Here is a 17,016-nt window from a genome sequence, read left to right on the forward strand (position 1 = left end):
CCTATCAGGGCCTTCTCTAGGCAGGGGAATCCCTGCTGCATGCTGCCTGGACTCCGAGGCTCTCTGAAACCTCGGAGAAAGAACTGATGACCCTTCACTCTTCCACCTTTCATGCCTCTGAAGCCAGCACCATATGAAGGACACTGCCAAGTTTGGCTGCAAGTTTGGCATGGACTCCACCCTGCTTTATCCATTTTAGAAGTTTTTCTCTTCAGTGGCCCCTGTAGCATTTTCCTTTCACAAACTGGAGGCTTAACTGGGTGTGGTCTTGCCCTGGAGGCACTCTCTCCACTGTTTAAATTTGAATCTCTAGGCCCCTCCTTAATCACTTTAATCCCCATAATCACTTTAATCTCCTTATCAATGGAATCCTCTCCATCACATGCTAGGGCTCCAACATTTCTCTTCCTAGTGCTCTTTTTCAATCCAAACTGTATTTCTTTCTGCCCCATTTACTCTCTTTCACTGTAGATCTGCATAATATTCACCATTAATATCCATACCACCATTTCTACATTAGGCTGTCTTGAAATTTCTTCTGCCAGAGAAATTAGTCCATGGCTTTTCAATTTAGCCTCAGGCAAGCTTTTTGGTCAAGGGCACACTCCAGCCAGACTCTGCCAGAATATCCCAAGTGCTGCTTAAGTCCTTATTTCCCTCTGGAACTACATTGTTCTCAGCACTACTTTCTTCTAGGCCCTTACTACAATGGCCTGTTAAGCTCCACTTACAGCAACCAACCACTTTTCTAGCCCAACCTTCCAAAGTCTTTCACATTTCTTCAAAACCCCACATGGTCAGGTTCTTCACAGCCAACATCCCACTCCTGGTACCAATGACTGTATTAGTCACTTATCTGTTGCTGTGATAGAAACACTGACCAAAACAACTTATAGAAGGAAGAGTTTATTCGAGCTTATAGTTCCAGGGGAATTACAGTCTGTCATGGCAGGGAGGCATGGTGGCTGGAGGTGGCTGGAGCAGGAGCAGCAGAAGCTAAGCTCTCACATCATCACACAGGCACAGGAAGCAAGAGAGCAACTGGAGATCCAGCAAGGCTTAAGAATTCTCTAAGCCCACCCCCAGTGACGTGCTTCCTCCAGGATAGCCATGCCTTCTAAAACCTCCCAAAACAGCACCATCGTCTGGGGACAAAATGTCCAAATACTTGGAGCCTATGGGGGACACTTTCATTCAAACTACCACAGGCTGTATCATTAATTCATCAGTTTTAGGTCAATGGGCAGGTCATTTCATGCACACAGTAGATAAACTCTTCAGAAAGTGTAGACTGAATGAACACATAGATAGATACAAGGGTGCATGCAGAAGACATCTCTGAGGGGATGAGGTTCAAAGGAGCCTGTGATGTAGCTAAGGACTGAGAGGAAATTCAAATGGAAAGAGAAGCTTTTAATTCCAATATTTTGTGTAAGATGCAGGTGATAGACTTCTGTGGTATCATTTTGCTTCCAGGGTCAAAATATTGCTCATAGATTGAATTAGTGCCAGTTTGGGAAAATGCTCATCTTTATAAGAATTCTCAGTATGTACCTTATTATTTGGTTGTTTCCTCCTGGCTCTGATGATCAACTGGGTGTTTTTAAAATAGAACATTTCAGTTCTTCCAGAAACCAGTCCCTGAGGTTGCTCTGGCAACCACCTTGAAAACTCTGGAGTTTTATCCTAAGTTCCCAAACTTCTCAGGGTTTCTGACTGCTACGCTGTTTTTTTTTGTTTTTTTTTTTTTTCTTTCCAGTAGTGTTTTGATCGAAAGGTTACCATTAAGTAATCTTAATTAAGTAAATCACCTAAAATGCTTTCAAAAGCCCCAGCATGCTTGGCAACCTTGCTGTATGGACTTTCTTAGACTGTGCTGGTTTGCAATCTGGACTTGGAGAAATATCATTCTTTGAAGCATGTATACCAGGAATTATATATCCACTGCCTGGAAAGCCTTCCAGTTCTGGCAGTTTATTTTAACCATAATCACTGCACCCATTACTTCTAGAAGATGTCTCTGGTTTTATTGAAAAGTCAAACAGAGAAATCAACATATATTGGCTGGGAAGTACGTGTGGTTTTGATTGTCCCAGCCAAGTCTTTGCACAGTTCCTATCTTTGTTGCTGATCCCACATCCCTGGTCTTGCCTTGATTTTTGGGTGTGCCCTGTCCATGAACATGTGATAAGTGCCAGCCCAAGAGTTGATACCTATCAGTTCACATGGGCTATAAGCCCAGCAACCAGTCCTGGCCAAGTCAATGGCCTGTGTGACCTTGGGATGCAGGCTTCAACTGCCATGAGCTTCATTTCCCAGAGTGTAATGTGCGGATTATCAAAGCATCTGCTTCCTGAATTGTTGCAAGGATTAGACAGGACAACACTGAATAGACATTAGCTATCTATTATTATTATTGTTGTTGTTGTTGTTGTTGTTGTTGTTGTCGTTGTTGTCGTTGACCAGCATATATGCATTTAATTAGGCTTTATTGAGAGAAAGGGGAAAAGCATTGGCATTTCGTTATTGGTCCTGGGGATTGAACCCAGGGCCTGTCACATGCTAAGCAATCATTCTACTACTGAGCTATATTCCCTGTCCTTTTTTTTTTTGTTTTGTTTTGAGACAGAGTCTCACCAACTACCCAGAGCAGCCTTGAATCTGCTCTGTAGCCCATACAGCCCTCGTACTTGCCTTTTCGATAGCATTAGCTGTTTCTTAACCAATGTGAAATCTGTCTGGCTTCACTGAGTTTCATTCCTCTAATTTAAGTGCAATTTTTAATTGGTCTATAACATATAGAATATATCTTATGCATCTTCTAAGAAGCCTCAGCCACACCTGGGCTCCGTGAAATTAAAGCTGCCTCCAGACAGCAGTTTAAAAATCACATACATGATACTCCAATAACCAATGTCTAACATTTCTGGCATGTTCTTATCAGAATAGCATCAAAAAGACGTGCCTTCTCAAACTCCTTAAATTACTAAGAATCAGCTTATTAGGATCAAAGTTTCCTGTGGCACTAGAGAAGATATGAGGGATGATGGAGAATCACAGAGGTGAAAGATCAGAAGAGACAGGACTGGCCTCTTCTCCCTGCTGTCTTGTGGGAATGAGCACTTGGGCAGAGCTTCACTTTGCAAGCCTGTGAGGTGCTGCTTGCTTTGCATGCCTTGGTATGTATAAAGGATAGGTACAGAAGGCCTGGTTTGTTATCTTGCATACATTCACAGGCTGTGGTCTCAGGTAGCATAAATTCTGCCTGGCCCAGGGCTCTTGTATCTACCAGTAACTGAATAATGGCTGGTGGGGGGGGGGTTGTAGATCACCTGACCATGATTGGGATTCCAGGGAGACCTCAGGTCATTCATTGCTTGCATCTGCTACTGGTTATTATTAAATACATATTCTCTGATAAGTGACAGCACAGGCGAGACTCTGACTGCCCCCACTTTATGAATACGTTGTTAGCATTCTGAAATTTCACCAGTAATTGAAGACCTAATGTTCATCCCAGTATGGACCAGAGCTCCTGTAGAACTGCCTCTCATGAACAACTTAAATGACACTCATCAAGGGAGACCCTATTTTCCATGTGCCTCTTTAAGCTACTATCCGCTACCAGCCTTTGTCACAGTGGCTTTCTAGACAGTATGTGAAATGGCAGTGACTTCAGCATCATGGAATCCTTGACACTTTTGTTCCCTGTGGCCTTTGCCTCCTTTGCAGTGGCTGGCTCTCCACATCTTTTTTTGTCTTAATCACAAGGTGTCCAGCTTTCCTGCTGTGTGCCCTCTGGCTTCTTTGCTACCTGCCTGCCTGGTCTTTCCCCAAGACAGCTGCTCTAGGCCTAGGACTTCATTTATATCACTGTCTCCATAGCCTCCAAATCCCTCGTCTAGGACCAGCTTCTGTATCCCACTGCCCTGCATGTTTTCAGGTACCTCAGACCCTGGTCTGCGCAGAGCTCACATCTTCCTCTGAAAGTTTTTGCTCCTAGTGTTGCTCATTCAGTGAAAGGGTCGAGCAGCTGCTGAGTGAGGTCCTGAGTTCCCCCACTCCTTCCCCTCACAGCCAATCAATAAAGACCTTTTTAGTGTTTTTCAAATCCATCAGTGTATCTGTCCCTTCTCCCTCTAACCAACTGTCCTGGCCATTGCCATCTCTTATCTAAACTGCAGCAAATGACAAGTGAGGCCAGAGCATTGCTCCTCTCCCCGAGCTGTGATTTTTCAGGGCAGTGTTCCCAGAGAATCCCAGATCGCAGACTCCCAGATGCTTCTTTCTCCCCCAATAGCACCACGCTTAAGTGTGCTTTCTACACTGGGATGTGAGACACACGCAGACAGGGGATGGTGTCTTATTCCCTCTGTATAACATGCAGCTTGCAGATTTGAGGAACGGTGACTGTTGAATGAGTGGGTGAAGCAGTCAACACATGTCCTGAGGTTTGCTTGGAAATCACAGATATGGTCTGTCCCCTCTACGGCCTTAGGGCCTCCGAAGACAAGTCAGTGTCACTAGCTGTAAGGATGGGGTTGGGGGTGGGGGCAGGAGAACATGCAGAAGTCATGGAGGTAGCAGGCTGAGAGGCCTGGGAGGATGGGGCAGTATGAGAACTCAGGAGTAGACATTGGGTGGGATTAGGAGAGATGCCTGAAGACTTAGGAAAGGGGATTCTGAGGGTCCAGTTGTAAATTGGGGCCCATTATAATGAGTTGTAGGGCAAAGAGGAAAGTCTCTGGGTAGGATCTGCTCTTCCACCCTCCCTTGCCCTTCTCTGCTTTGCTGTGGCTGCCCCGTTGAGAAGGATAGGAAGTGGAGACTGGAGAGGAGGGAGCTAACGCATTCTAGAACCTTCTCAATACCAATCCCTAGTGGGCCCCTTTGGTGTGGTTATTTCCACCATAGGAGTGATGCGCTCTTATAGGACAGTAGCTCTATTCACAACTCTCTGTTAGCATAACCTAGTTGCCTCCCCCAAACCTGATGCCCTCCCATTGGTGGTTAGGAGTTCAGTGTTTGAATTTGGGGGGTGGGATACTTATTCCATTACAGTGTGTTTCCTTGCAAAGGCCCACATTAGCCCCTTCTTTGAAGCTCCTGTGTTTCTGCTTTGGGTTGTGTGTCACTAGTACATTTAGCTAATCTGATCTGCCACATCTAACCCTGTGATGATTTAGATGCTCAGAGCTTAGAGAGTTGAACCAAAGTTGCTTTAATTTACTTGGATTCTTCTTGCCCAGTGGCACATAGCTGTAGAGAACCAGCCAGGCTCGTCCACAAAAGTTCATGGATGTAGAACAAATATACATGAAAGTGGGGCCAGACCTATTGACCCTGAGCCTCACCCACATAGCCTTGAGTCAGCCGCATGTTTCAGACTACTGAAAAAGCATTTTTCACACTCAGAAATATTCTTGATGGTGAGAGCTATGTTTGTGTGGAAACAACCTAAAAGATCAGTTCATTCACTCAACCAAAAAATTGCCACTGGTCTAGGCGTTGGATATAAAGTCATGAGCTAGAAAACCTGCCCTTTTGAGCATGATGCTAATAAGGAGGGAGGTTCTATTGGATGGACAGGGAGGGCTAATCTCAGGAGGTGGACTTGTGTTTCCTTTTGAATGATGAGGTGGTAACTGTGTGAATATCCACGGAGGGACTCCAGTCAGAGGCAATAGCTTGTGCTAACGCCCTGAGGTGGAAACAAACATGAGATTTGGGTATCACACATAGTAACTCACTTAACACAATTCTTCTGCTCAATAGACCCTATCACCATACTCAAGCACACTCTCGAAGCAAAACTTACAATATTCTTTTGTCCTTCCCTCTAGATGTTAATCTGCTAAGTTAAACTCCTGGTGAAACTTGGAACCCTCTGACTGATACACACATAGCCTGACTGGGTAAACATCTAAGAATATGCTCAAGTTCAGGCTACCTGCTGCACCTAGGCACTAGAGAGGGACAAGTTTATGCGCTTTGCCTTTGCATTTAGATGTGGGGTCAGGACACTTCCTTGGACATGCACCATTGGGCCAATCCATAAATAGTCATTACCTGGGCTATCTTGGCACATACCTGTGATCCCAGTCAGTCCTTGAGAGGCAGAGGCAGAAGATATAAGTTTGAGGCAAGCCTGGGCTATAGTCTGGGTGAGACCTTGTTTCATAAACAAAAACAACTGCTAGAGAGACTGCTCAGTGGTTAAGAACGCATACTGCTGTTGCAGAAGACCCGAGTTTGGTTCCCAGTATCCATATCAGGTGGCTGGCTCATAGTCACCTGTATCTTCAATATCAGAGGAGTCGATGCCTTTGGCTTCTGAGGGCACCTGCACACACACACAAAACGCAATAAAAATAAGTTGTTGGTTTTTTTTTTTTGAAAAAAAAAAAACAAAAAAACTTGGTTCAGTGGTGAAGTGCTTGCCTAGCATGAACAAGGCCCTGGGCTTGATTCATAGTACTACAGTAAATATATAAATAAATAAAACATTAATTGATGATGGCCCTATGCTCTCCCTTCCCAGATGCCAATTCTCACTGTTTCATTAATTCACCCTCTTTTGTTTGTTTTGCGCAAAATTCTTCCAACCTGCTGAATCTAACAGGTAATTCACACAGTTTAATAGCTGTTAAGTGGGATAATCACCTGCTTCTATCCTGGAAAGGGCTCCTTTGGAAGGCAGTGGAGCTGCTGAAGCCTAGCTGATAACAGACTAACTCTTATAAAGGCACATGCTTGAAGCCTGTGTGGATAATCGCCCTCTTGAAAATGGGAGAATTCAGAAGCCTCACTTATAGAACACTGGGAGGCAGTGGATGGGGAAGGTGTGGCCTTAGGGTTTGGTACCTCTTTCCTTGGCTTTCTTCCTTGTTGGACTGGGAGGCAGTCAGAGCCAAGAGGGCCATAGTTGTACATCACTTCACTGGCAAGCTGCAGGCAGGTAAATCTGAAGAGTCTCACTATCATCTACCGTGTGCTGTAGACAAACGTTGAAGAAGAGGCTGGTGAAGTGGCTTAGCAGTAAAGGTGCTTGCTATGTAGGACTGACAACCTGACTTTGATCCCCAGAACCCACATAAAGGTAGAAAGAACTGATACCACAAAGTTGACCTCTGACCTCCATATGCACAAGTGGAATAATTAATAAGTAAACAACAAATTAAGAAAACAAAAACAAAGGCAGAAGTTTCCCCTGGTCAGGTCAAAAATGATTCCCTGGAAATCTGGGTTTGAGGCCACCTGAAGGGTTTCTAGTCTCTACGGTGGAAGATTTGTGGGTGATGGCCTGCAGGATGGAGTTTCTATCCAGGACACAGAGCAACAAGCACCTGGCATCTCAGTGGAAGGACATTCTTTGCCTCCACAAGAAAACCAATCCTGTGATCCTTGGCTCAGAGGCAGTCTCCTTAAGGACCAGCCTCCATTTCCGCAGTCATGATGAATGCTTTATGCTCTCCTTTCCCATCGTGCTGTTCCTGGGTGGCCTGTTTGTCTGTGGGTTTCCACTTTGGTTGTTTTCAGACAACACTGTTTGCGTATTGAGCTCTCCCCTCTGGCATGCTGTGGGTCACTACCTAGCAAGTGCTTGGCATAGACAGCACACTGGAACCAAGCTAGTAAAATCCTAACTTCACTGCCTTCTACATTCTGGAACATTCTCTTTGGTTCCTGCCCTTCCTCTCACAGCCAGAAACTGCACCTAGTGATTCCCTCTATTCTGAGCAAAATTCCTCTTCCCATCATCCCTAGCTTAGAAAAGAAAGAAAGGAAAAAAAGGAGTGGGTAGTTAGCTAACTACAAGTGCTAACTTCAGATGCCTTTGAATTGCCAGCAAGTTGTAGGAGAGTTTTGTTCCTTTAAAAATATGGCATTGTATGAGAGAGTGCTTTAACTCTCACCGCCTGCCTGAGTGGGTTTTTAGGGAGCCAGTCATTCGGTAAGTGTGTGAGGACCCTGGCAGGAAGGCTGCTGAAATTTGAGTGTGTCTTGGTGCAGCCTGCGAACAGTCTGACCAGGCTGGGAGGAGGAGGCAAAGCAGGTCAGAGTCCAAAGTTTAATGCTTTGAGGAGTCAGTTGTCTGACTATTAAGAAACTAGGAAAGCCAGAGTTGGTAGATGTTGCTTGAGAGGGTGAAGGAGGGGAGAGGTATCCTGCAGAGCAGAAAGCTGGGGGGTGGAATCTCCGGAAGCAGGAGAAGCCAGAGCATTTACCTCCATACGGGCAGATGCCACCAGTCTGGGCCTCAGAGAGCCTTGTGCTAGATAGCTTTAGTTGTTAACTTGATACACCTGGGTAGAGGGAGCCTCAATTGAGGAATTTCTTCCATGGAGCTGACCTTTGGCTATGTCTGTGGAGTATTTTCTTGATTTTTGAGAGATGTGGGAGGGCCCAGCCCACTGTGGGTTGTGCCATCCCTGGGAAGGTTGTTCTGTATTGTATAAGAAAGCAGGCTGAGCTTGGGCCAGGGGAGCAAGCCAGTAAGCAGCATTCCTTCTTGGCCTGCGCTTCAGTTTCTGCCTCCAGGTTCCTGTCTTGAGTTCCTACCTCACTGATGAACTGTGACCCAGGAGATGTAAGCCAAATAAACCCTTTCCTTCCCAAGTTGGTATTGGTCAGAGTGTTTTGTCACAGCAGTTGAAGGCAGACTACAACAAGCCTTTTGGTGTTCTCTCTCACAGCAGTGCTAGAGACCCAGAGGCTAGACTCACTTGCTTTTGACTGCACATTCTCCCAACCAGACCTTGGACCCTTAAGCAGTGGTATAAGGGCTCTGAGTGCTTAGGTCTGCCCCACTGAAGTGCTGGAGAATCCCATAACCCCGCTGGAGGGCTCGGGGAAGGCCTGAGCCCTTTGGGCTATAATCCAGTTTATATCTTAGAATCATCTGGGATGCTTCTGAAAACATAGATGCTCAGAGTCTGTCTCCACAGTCTAGGGTAGGACCCAGAGCTCTCACAGGCGCTTGGGTTTTTCTGAGACAGTGGCTGATGGACCTATTTTGTGAATCGGTGTTGAGTAGTACTTCTCAAACCTTACTGTGCAAACAAGCCATCTGGGACTCCTCCACTGCAGGTTCTGATGTGGTAGATCTGGCATGGGGCCCAAACACTACATTTCTAACAAGCCACCAAATGTTGATGGTGCTGGTTGAGGGAGCATACAGCAAAGAGTGCCATTCTCATGGCTCACAGAGAACTTGTTAGACAGACACTCAGACCCCCCAGAAAAGCTGAATTAGAAGCTCATGGAGTACAGCCCAGCAGTCCCCATTTTAGCAAAATCGCCAGACAATTCTGAAGCACGTGAAGTCCAGGATCCATTGGTGAATGCTGCTGAAGCCCAAAGAAATGGGTCAGGGCTGACACTGAGACTATTCTGTCCAGCTCATCCCCTAATTGCCTTCCCCCTGCAACAAAGTTTTTCCCATCCTATGTGATGGACAGAAGGAAGCCGCTTCCTCATGCCATTGTGTGTGCTCAGGACATGGCACAGCAGGTGGTGAGGGTCCCAAGGGAAATGGCCGTGGGACTGAAGGTGGCCCTGCCAGTGAGGGCCATTGGGCCTGGAAGCAGAACCCAAGGAGCAGGGAGCACAGGAAAGGTCAAGTCAGAGGTCATGGCTCTGGGTATGGCAGAAACAGAGGCCTGGGCAGTCTATCAGAAGAAGTGCTTCAGGGGTTGGAAAGAGCATCTGGAATCTTTGCACATCCTCAGAACAGAAGGAAAATTCTTGTCTTTAGGTCCTGAACCACTCAGGCAGGCAAGCTCTTTCCTTGCCTTTGTACGGAAGGTTCCCTCATGTTCCTGGTGCAAAGGAACAGCCCCAGGGGGAGATGTTCTACTGGTTTTCTTCAGACTGTCCCCATATTCTGAGGTCAGTCATGAGAGTCTGATTTTCACTGTGGATGGCCAAAGTCAACGCAATACTTGGTCTGGGCATTTAGGAGGGCTGCTGGCAGTGATGGGCTCTGAGCCATATTCACAGTTTCTGGCACAGATATTGGCAATTATAATTCTAGACAGCGAGTCTATGTTAAGTTGCTTAGAGACATTGGCTTACTACTTAAAAATAGTTGGTACACCTTGGTACAAATTCCAGATGGTCAAAACATTTAACATGTCAATGGCTTCAAATAGGCAGCTATGATTTTCTGATTTTCTCAAGCCTTCTGTGGTTGGGAAGTTAGTCTCTAAGGTGACAGAGCTAAAGAGCAGGGCTGCTTTCCCCTGAGGGCCAAATGCTTTCCCCGAGGCAATCATCACTGGAGTAACTAAAGAGAAGTGGCCTTTTTAGAGAAGACAGTTTCAGAATAAGGCTTCCTGAGAGTGTGGGCAGACACTTGTTTTGTCCTTGCAGTTAAGCAAAATCCTAGTTTTTCTAAGCATACCGTCCTTTGACCCTTCACTTCTATCACCATAGCAAAACACTTGTGATAATCAACGGATGAGGAAGAAAGGTGGTTGGTTTTTTGTTCGTTTGGCTCACGGTTCTGGAGGGCCTAGTCCACCAGTGGTTATCTCTGTCATTTTTGAGTCTTCTGAGGCAGGCTATCACATAGCAGGTGTGTTACAGAGCAAAACCTCTTACCTCATAGCCAGGAAGAAAAAAGATCAAAGAAGGGGCTGAGTTTCCACAATCCAGCTCAAGGTCCTACCTCCAGTCACCAAAGACCTCCCCTAGGTTCCATCTCTCCCATAATGGGGATCAGGCCTTTAACATGTGGTCCTTTTGGGAACATTCAAACCACCATCCTTCCTGCTGTAACCCCTTAGATGAGTCGACTGAGCTGCGTGCTGCTCATTTGAGAACAAACAAAGAATGGATCCTATGCTGCACATTTTAAGAAAGTCGCCTTCATTCTGTTTATCCCAGAAAGACTTCAGTTTTAGGGTCAGCCCACCATGGCTGGGGAGTCTTCACACACACTGGCAGACATGCAGGAGCTGGACCTTTGTTAGACACAGGCAGGACTGGGATTTTGTGGCTTGAGAGGCAGGCTACTAAATACCCCTTGGTTTTCCTTCCCATGTGGGGAAGCTAGAAGTTGACTTTAGTCAGGGTGAGGGACAGAGGAAACTGAATTGAGAATCAGGCCAAATTTGTCTCCACATGGTTTGTCTGACTTCCAGGGTAAGAAGGGCAAGCTATCTCTAGTAAAGGAGGTAGTTATTCACAATATGAAAAGCACTTCTGTCACTATAGCGGCAGCTTCCTGCCTGGTACTTGCTCACCTCTGAGAATGCTGGACGTCATAGTTCAGCTTGCATGCCTCATTGGCAGGTGTGACATTTTATAGATGAGGAAAATGGGGCTTGGTGTGGTTAGCTGCTGTTCTCAATATCACACAATTGATCATTATGTAACTGGGTGGAATTTACATAATGCTCATCATTTTGGCCCAATGTGATTATAGCTGGGAAGCTTGTTTTCTGAACTGACGGCGTATTCAGAGGCGGGGGTGGGTGTGCAGGGACTGAGCCTTGCGATTTCTATGGTCCTCAAGCTAAATAAACCCAGGCCCGGATCTCCCTGAGAATTCCATGGCTGTGGACCTACTATGTTTGATCTTGGAAATCCTGTGCCTAGGCAGGGGAGATGGCTCGGTGAATAAGAGTGCTTGCCTGGCAAACGTGAGGAGCTGAATTTGGATCTCCTACAAGCACATAAAAACCTGGTATGGTTGTGGGCAACTGCAACTCTAGCACTGAGTGGGGTAGAGACAGGAGGATTGCTGGGGCTTACTGTCTGCCGGCCTAGCTGGCCGAAGAAAAGAAAAGTGAGCTTCAGGTTCAGTGAGAGACCCTTGCTCAAGGTATAAGGCAGAGAGTAATAGAGGACACTTGATGTCCTCCTCTGACCTCTGCATGCATGCATACAGACGTATGCACCTGCACACATACGTGTATGCCCATGCATACACCACACCCACATACACACACAGAAATCCTCTCACTTTGGGATGCATGGTAGATTGCTTGTCTCAGACCACCTGCACCACCCCCTACCTTTAGGGAATCTTCTTTCCCAAAGCACATCAGTCCTGCACTTCAGGTATGACATCCACCCTCTACTTCCTCTTCCTCTGAGGCTAGAAGACTCTCTCCTTCCATCCCCACTGCCCTATCTACCAGCTTAGTGAAAAGAAGACCCAACCCATCACATTGTGGCATTTCTCATGACATGCAAAGGTTACCCACCAGCTGCTTCTCATCTGCATCCTAGCGGTAAATGAATGGAGGGTGGGGATGGATGAGAAGGGGCATCAATAGGAATAAGATATTTTGATTACAAACAAAATCAAATTTAAACCAAATGAATGTAATTGGAGACAATGATTCCCCCTCTCCCAGAATCTAGCATTCTGTACACATGAAGTTATCTAAGAACAAATATAACTAATAAAAGACAAAAAGTTATAAATTCTGAACTCTAATTCTAGTGTATTTTGCTATTGAGTTTTACAGAATATATTTTAAGTACTTGAGCTTGCTAAAACCGAGTACTTAATACTTTATTTTAATGGACAATAAAATTACATTTTTTGTGTGTACAAAGATGAATTTAATTTTGAAAATTCCTGGTAAAGCAAGGTTGTGGGTGAGCCACACATGACAGATGTAAAAGAAAGGAGGTGGTTGCTTTGTGGGGCAGAGGGAGCCTCTGCTCTGGGACAAAACCCTCCTAGAAGTTTCTTGTACCAGCGTTGGTGGTGGTACAGGGAGTCTAGGCCTGTAAGGGGCAGTAGAAATAAAAAAGAGCAGAGAAAAGAAGCTGTGTGAGCATTGGAAGCCCACTGCAGATGCAGCAGGTGAGAAAGAGGAGGCAGAGGCAGCTGTTGTTAGGAGAAGCTAGAGGCTCAGGGGATAAAGTTTGCAGGTACTGGGTTGACTGTGCACATTCAGTTCAGTGTGATCTGAGAATATCCAGATGGGGATATTAGCCAGCAGATGGAAACTGACTACTAGACTCTGGGCAGGAAGTCAGAAGTGGAATGGGATTGGCAGGTACCCAGGTCTTAGCTGGCATTAAGCCTGACCTATACACTATTAGTAATTGGCCTTTTCAGTGGCTTGTGAAGGAGTTGCCCAAGGCAGTGACTTCCATCTTTGTTTGTTTTGGTTTTTTCTTTTTCCACTTTTTGGTGTGTGTGTGTGTGTGTGTGTGTGTGTGTGTGTGTGTGTGTGTGCTGTGTATTGCATGTATGTGCACATATGTGGGGGTGTGTGCACACGTGTGCATGTATATTTGGAGTACTGAGGTTGGTGCTGGCACTCACCCTTCATCCATCTTCCACTTTATTCATTGGGGGAGGGTCTCTCGGTCAAACCCAGAGCTCACCAATATGGCTAGCCATACCAGCTGCTTGCTCTGGGAATCCCCTTTTTCCTCCTGCTGAGTCTGAAATTACAGGAGGACTACCATGCTCACCCACCACTTATGAGAGTTTCTGAGGATCTAAATTCTGTTTCTCACACACTTGTGGCAAGCACTTTGACCACTAAGCCATCTCCCCAGCCCCTGTCTTTGTTTTTGCTCTCCCTGTCTTTGCTGACCTCTGGTTTTCACACACAATTAGGTCTACTCATCCCTTCCAACAGCATTTATTTCTGTCTTGATCATAGCCACTTCATAGTTGAACGAAGTGCAATCTTTTCTTTAGTTTTGGATTTTTAAGACCAGATCTCACTATGTAGCCCAAGCTGGCCTCAAACTCACCGTCCCCCTCCCTCAGCCTGGGACTACAGGTGTGTGCACTAGATGTGGTATGAACTGTGGTCTTTTCAGCAGTCCTACAATGTCTATAGTGAGGGCACTCCATTACTATTTATCACTATAGATAGCCAGGCATGGGGCTTCAAGACTGTGGCCTGCATGAAATAGTTTCCAGTTGTTATTCATTAAATAAAAGGCAGTGATTGGTGCCATTCAACAGCTCTGTCATGGAAAACGGTGTCATCCAGTGCTAAAGAATGATGCAGGTTATGGGGTTTGTCAGAGCTTCAATCAAACCTTTCTGTATTTTTGCTGGTAGATTCAGGGGTCAGATGTCTTTCCATAGCAGTTAGAGTCTCTCAGAGCTGGGAAGGAGCATCCTAGCTGGTGGCCCAGATGAACAAATAAGCTCTATGCCTGCCTGATGGCCTTTTACCTGCTGCCCAGCATGTCCAGTGACAGGAGCATGTCATACCAGCCTCAATGGCTTATTAAATAAAGGTCTGGAGGATGCTCAGGAGAGGATAAAGAGGGAGGAAGAACATCACTTGCTTTTCTCATTGATTACTCATTCTGGGGCTGCTGACTGTATCAGAGAAAATGGATCAAAGTCTGCTATATTAAGAAACAACACTCAACTCTCAGTAGCTCAGAACAACAAAAGTTTATTTCTTGTTCATGCTCCAAGCCCATCACAGGTTGCCTGGGGGCCTCTCTCTTTGTAGTGTCAGGATGATGGAGTACCCACCATGATAACTGTTCTTTGCTATGTCAGAGGAACGAGAATGGGACTCTGGGGCATTTTTCATTGGCTGTTTATTGCTCCAGGCTTCTCATATGATCTCTGCCCATAGCCTATGGACCCCTCCCAGCTGCTGGGACCTGGGACATGGCATTTTATGTTCCAAAGGCCAAGTACTGGAAGGTTGTGGGTGGTGCAGAAAGGCCATGTTGTAAGCCAGTGCAGGTGGCCTGGCTGAGTTCCATCTGGTCTAGAAGGAATAGGATCCCCACATTGTACACATCAGTGTGACAAGGGATGCCTGGAGAAAATAGGAACAGTTTGTCTATCACAAAGGATTAAGGAGAGGACCCCACTCAGTGTCTCATATATTTGGAGGCAACTGGAAGACCATGCAGAACAGCAAGATTTTCTTAAACTTTTTTTTTCTTACCCCTAAAAGGCAGGAGGCCCCTGGGGATGAGCTGGCCTTCATTAAGTAGTTACCTCTGTACAGAGAATGGTGATCAATCCTCCTCCATAGTCATAGCTTCCGCTTTAAATCAAGTCCCAAAGGAAGAACAGCAGCGTGATTGATACAGGGACCTGAATTCTGAACCATCATCACTCAGAGATTTGTCATTGTCATTGGAGACAGGAATGGGGCTGTAATGGATGATTCAGGCTCAGAGTAGCTGTCTCTAAACATGTTAATGACTTGGCATAAGTGCTTGGAAGTGACGATTACAGAATGTAGAGATGTGCACGGCAGAGCAGAGCTGGGAGCTGGCAGGCCTAGCTCTGAGAACGTGGGCTGTCTATGCATGGGAGGTAACCTGGCTGGGTGAAATGGAGCTGGGAAGCACAGCTTCGAGGGCCTCTAAGAAGAACTGATGGAATAACATGAGGCCAGGTCATTAGATAAGACATGTCAGGCACCCTGCAAAGAACTTTGCAAATGGAGATGAGAACAGGGCAGACTTTGGCTAGTCAGTTTATGGAGTGCTGGAATATATCTGTGTGTGTGTGTGTGTGTGTGTGTGTGTGTGTGTGTGTGTAGGATAATCCCATAGAGAGTGGCTGGGAAAGTCTCTAAGGAAGTAAGAAAGGGTCAGAAAACATGCTGTGGAGGGGTTGACAAGATGGCCTAGCAGGTAAAGCTGCCTGCTGCCAAGCCTGATGATCTGTCTATCCCCAGGACTCACATGGTAGAAGGGGAGAACTGATTCCCACAAGGACAGAGATATAGGGGAGGATGGACAAGGATTCCTTTAGAAACTGGAGTTTGAGATGGCCCTAGAAGGATAGTCAGAGTACGTTTGCATCCCTATAGCTTTCCTTGCTGCAAGGGATCAAATTTCTACCTCATAGTCACCTTTAGCTTGCAGTTTCATCTCTGTTGACATGTGAGCACCTCATGGGGCAGGGATATTCATCTTCCTGCTGACCACCCTTCCCTCGGGCTCTTCTGGGTCCAAGTTCATTCCTCTTCCTTCACCCAGAGGCTACCTGTCCCTCTTTACCATTGCTACATGTATTTCTTTTGGGTTCTTCCTGACCCATCCATCAAGTCAAATGCCTTTTCTTTTGCAATGCCTTTTTTGACCCTCCTGTATTGGAAGTAAACACACCTATTTGCTAGAGGAGGGCACATGGGAACCAGAAACACAAAAACAAGACAGCTAAAGGGTGACAGAAAGAATCCTGTTAGTGTTCTCCTCATGGTCTGCCTTAAATAAGATAGCTCAGATGCTGGGTCACCTCCTCCCTTTTTCTCAGCTATCAGTGGCCCCAGGGGTGAGTGCAGAGGGCCTATGTCCACTTGGAGTTGGGTATAAAACACAGAGCACTTTCCCCAAGTGCTCAGTCACAGGGGACCATACTGCAGGAAGGGCCTTCACATGGGAGGCAGTGTGTCGGTGGAGGCCTTCGAAGCAGGGCGCCCTTTCTTCCTCTAACCAGGCCTGTGTCTCTGCTCTCTCTCCAGCTAGTGCTGCCAGAGTACTCTATCCACAGCCTCTTCTGCATCATGTTCCTGTGTGCTCAGGAATGGCTCACCCTGGGGCTGAATGTTCCTCTGCTTTTCTATCACTTCTGGAGGTAGGTCTGCCTAGAACTGGTTCATCCTCCTCCCATTTTTCTCTACAAGTGACAATGTTGCCCAAAAGATCAGCCATTCAGTGCCTTCCTTTCATCCTTCTCTTTTAGAAACCTTGTTCTAGTGTAAAAACCACTCTAACAAAAAGCAACTTAGGGAAGGATAAGGTTTATTTCAGCTTACAGGTTGTAGTCCACCATTGAAGGAACTCAGGGCTGGAACTCAAGCAGGAGTTTGAAGGAAGAAACCATGGAGGAATGCTGTTTGCTGGCTGGTTCACAGACTCATGCTTAGATAACCAGGACCACCTGCCTAGGGAATGGTGCCACCCACAGTGGACTGGGCCATCAGATGACTATAGGCTGTGTCAAGTTGGCAAAGATAACTAGGACAGACCTCTCCAAATTTCCCTTCCAGAACTGGGAAGTCAGTCCTTCTTGACTCTGTTAATCAAACCCAATCCTGT

General features: G+C 46.1%; 1 protein-coding gene across 2 annotated transcripts in view; it reads left to right on the plus strand.

Annotated features, from left to right (window-relative positions):
• Cnih3 (cornichon family AMPA receptor auxiliary protein 3) overlaps window positions 1-17,016 on the plus strand; it is a 119,126-nt gene that overhangs the window by 90,028 nt on the left and 12,082 nt on the right. For both annotated transcript variants that reach the window (XM_008823718.3, XM_008823719.3), the window contains one exon: window positions 16,440-16,552. In XM_008823718.3, coding sequence (XP_008821940.1) covers window positions 16,440-16,552 — 113 coding nt within the window. The remainder of the gene's footprint in view (window positions 1-16,439; window positions 16,553-17,016) is intronic.

This window comes from Nannospalax galili, unplaced genomic scaffold (genome assembly GCF_000622305.1).
Source record: "Nannospalax galili isolate Female #2095 unplaced genomic scaffold, S.galili_v1.0 scaffold368, whole genome shotgun sequence".
Taxonomy (NCBI): Eukaryota; Metazoa; Chordata; class Mammalia; order Rodentia; family Spalacidae; genus Nannospalax; species Nannospalax galili.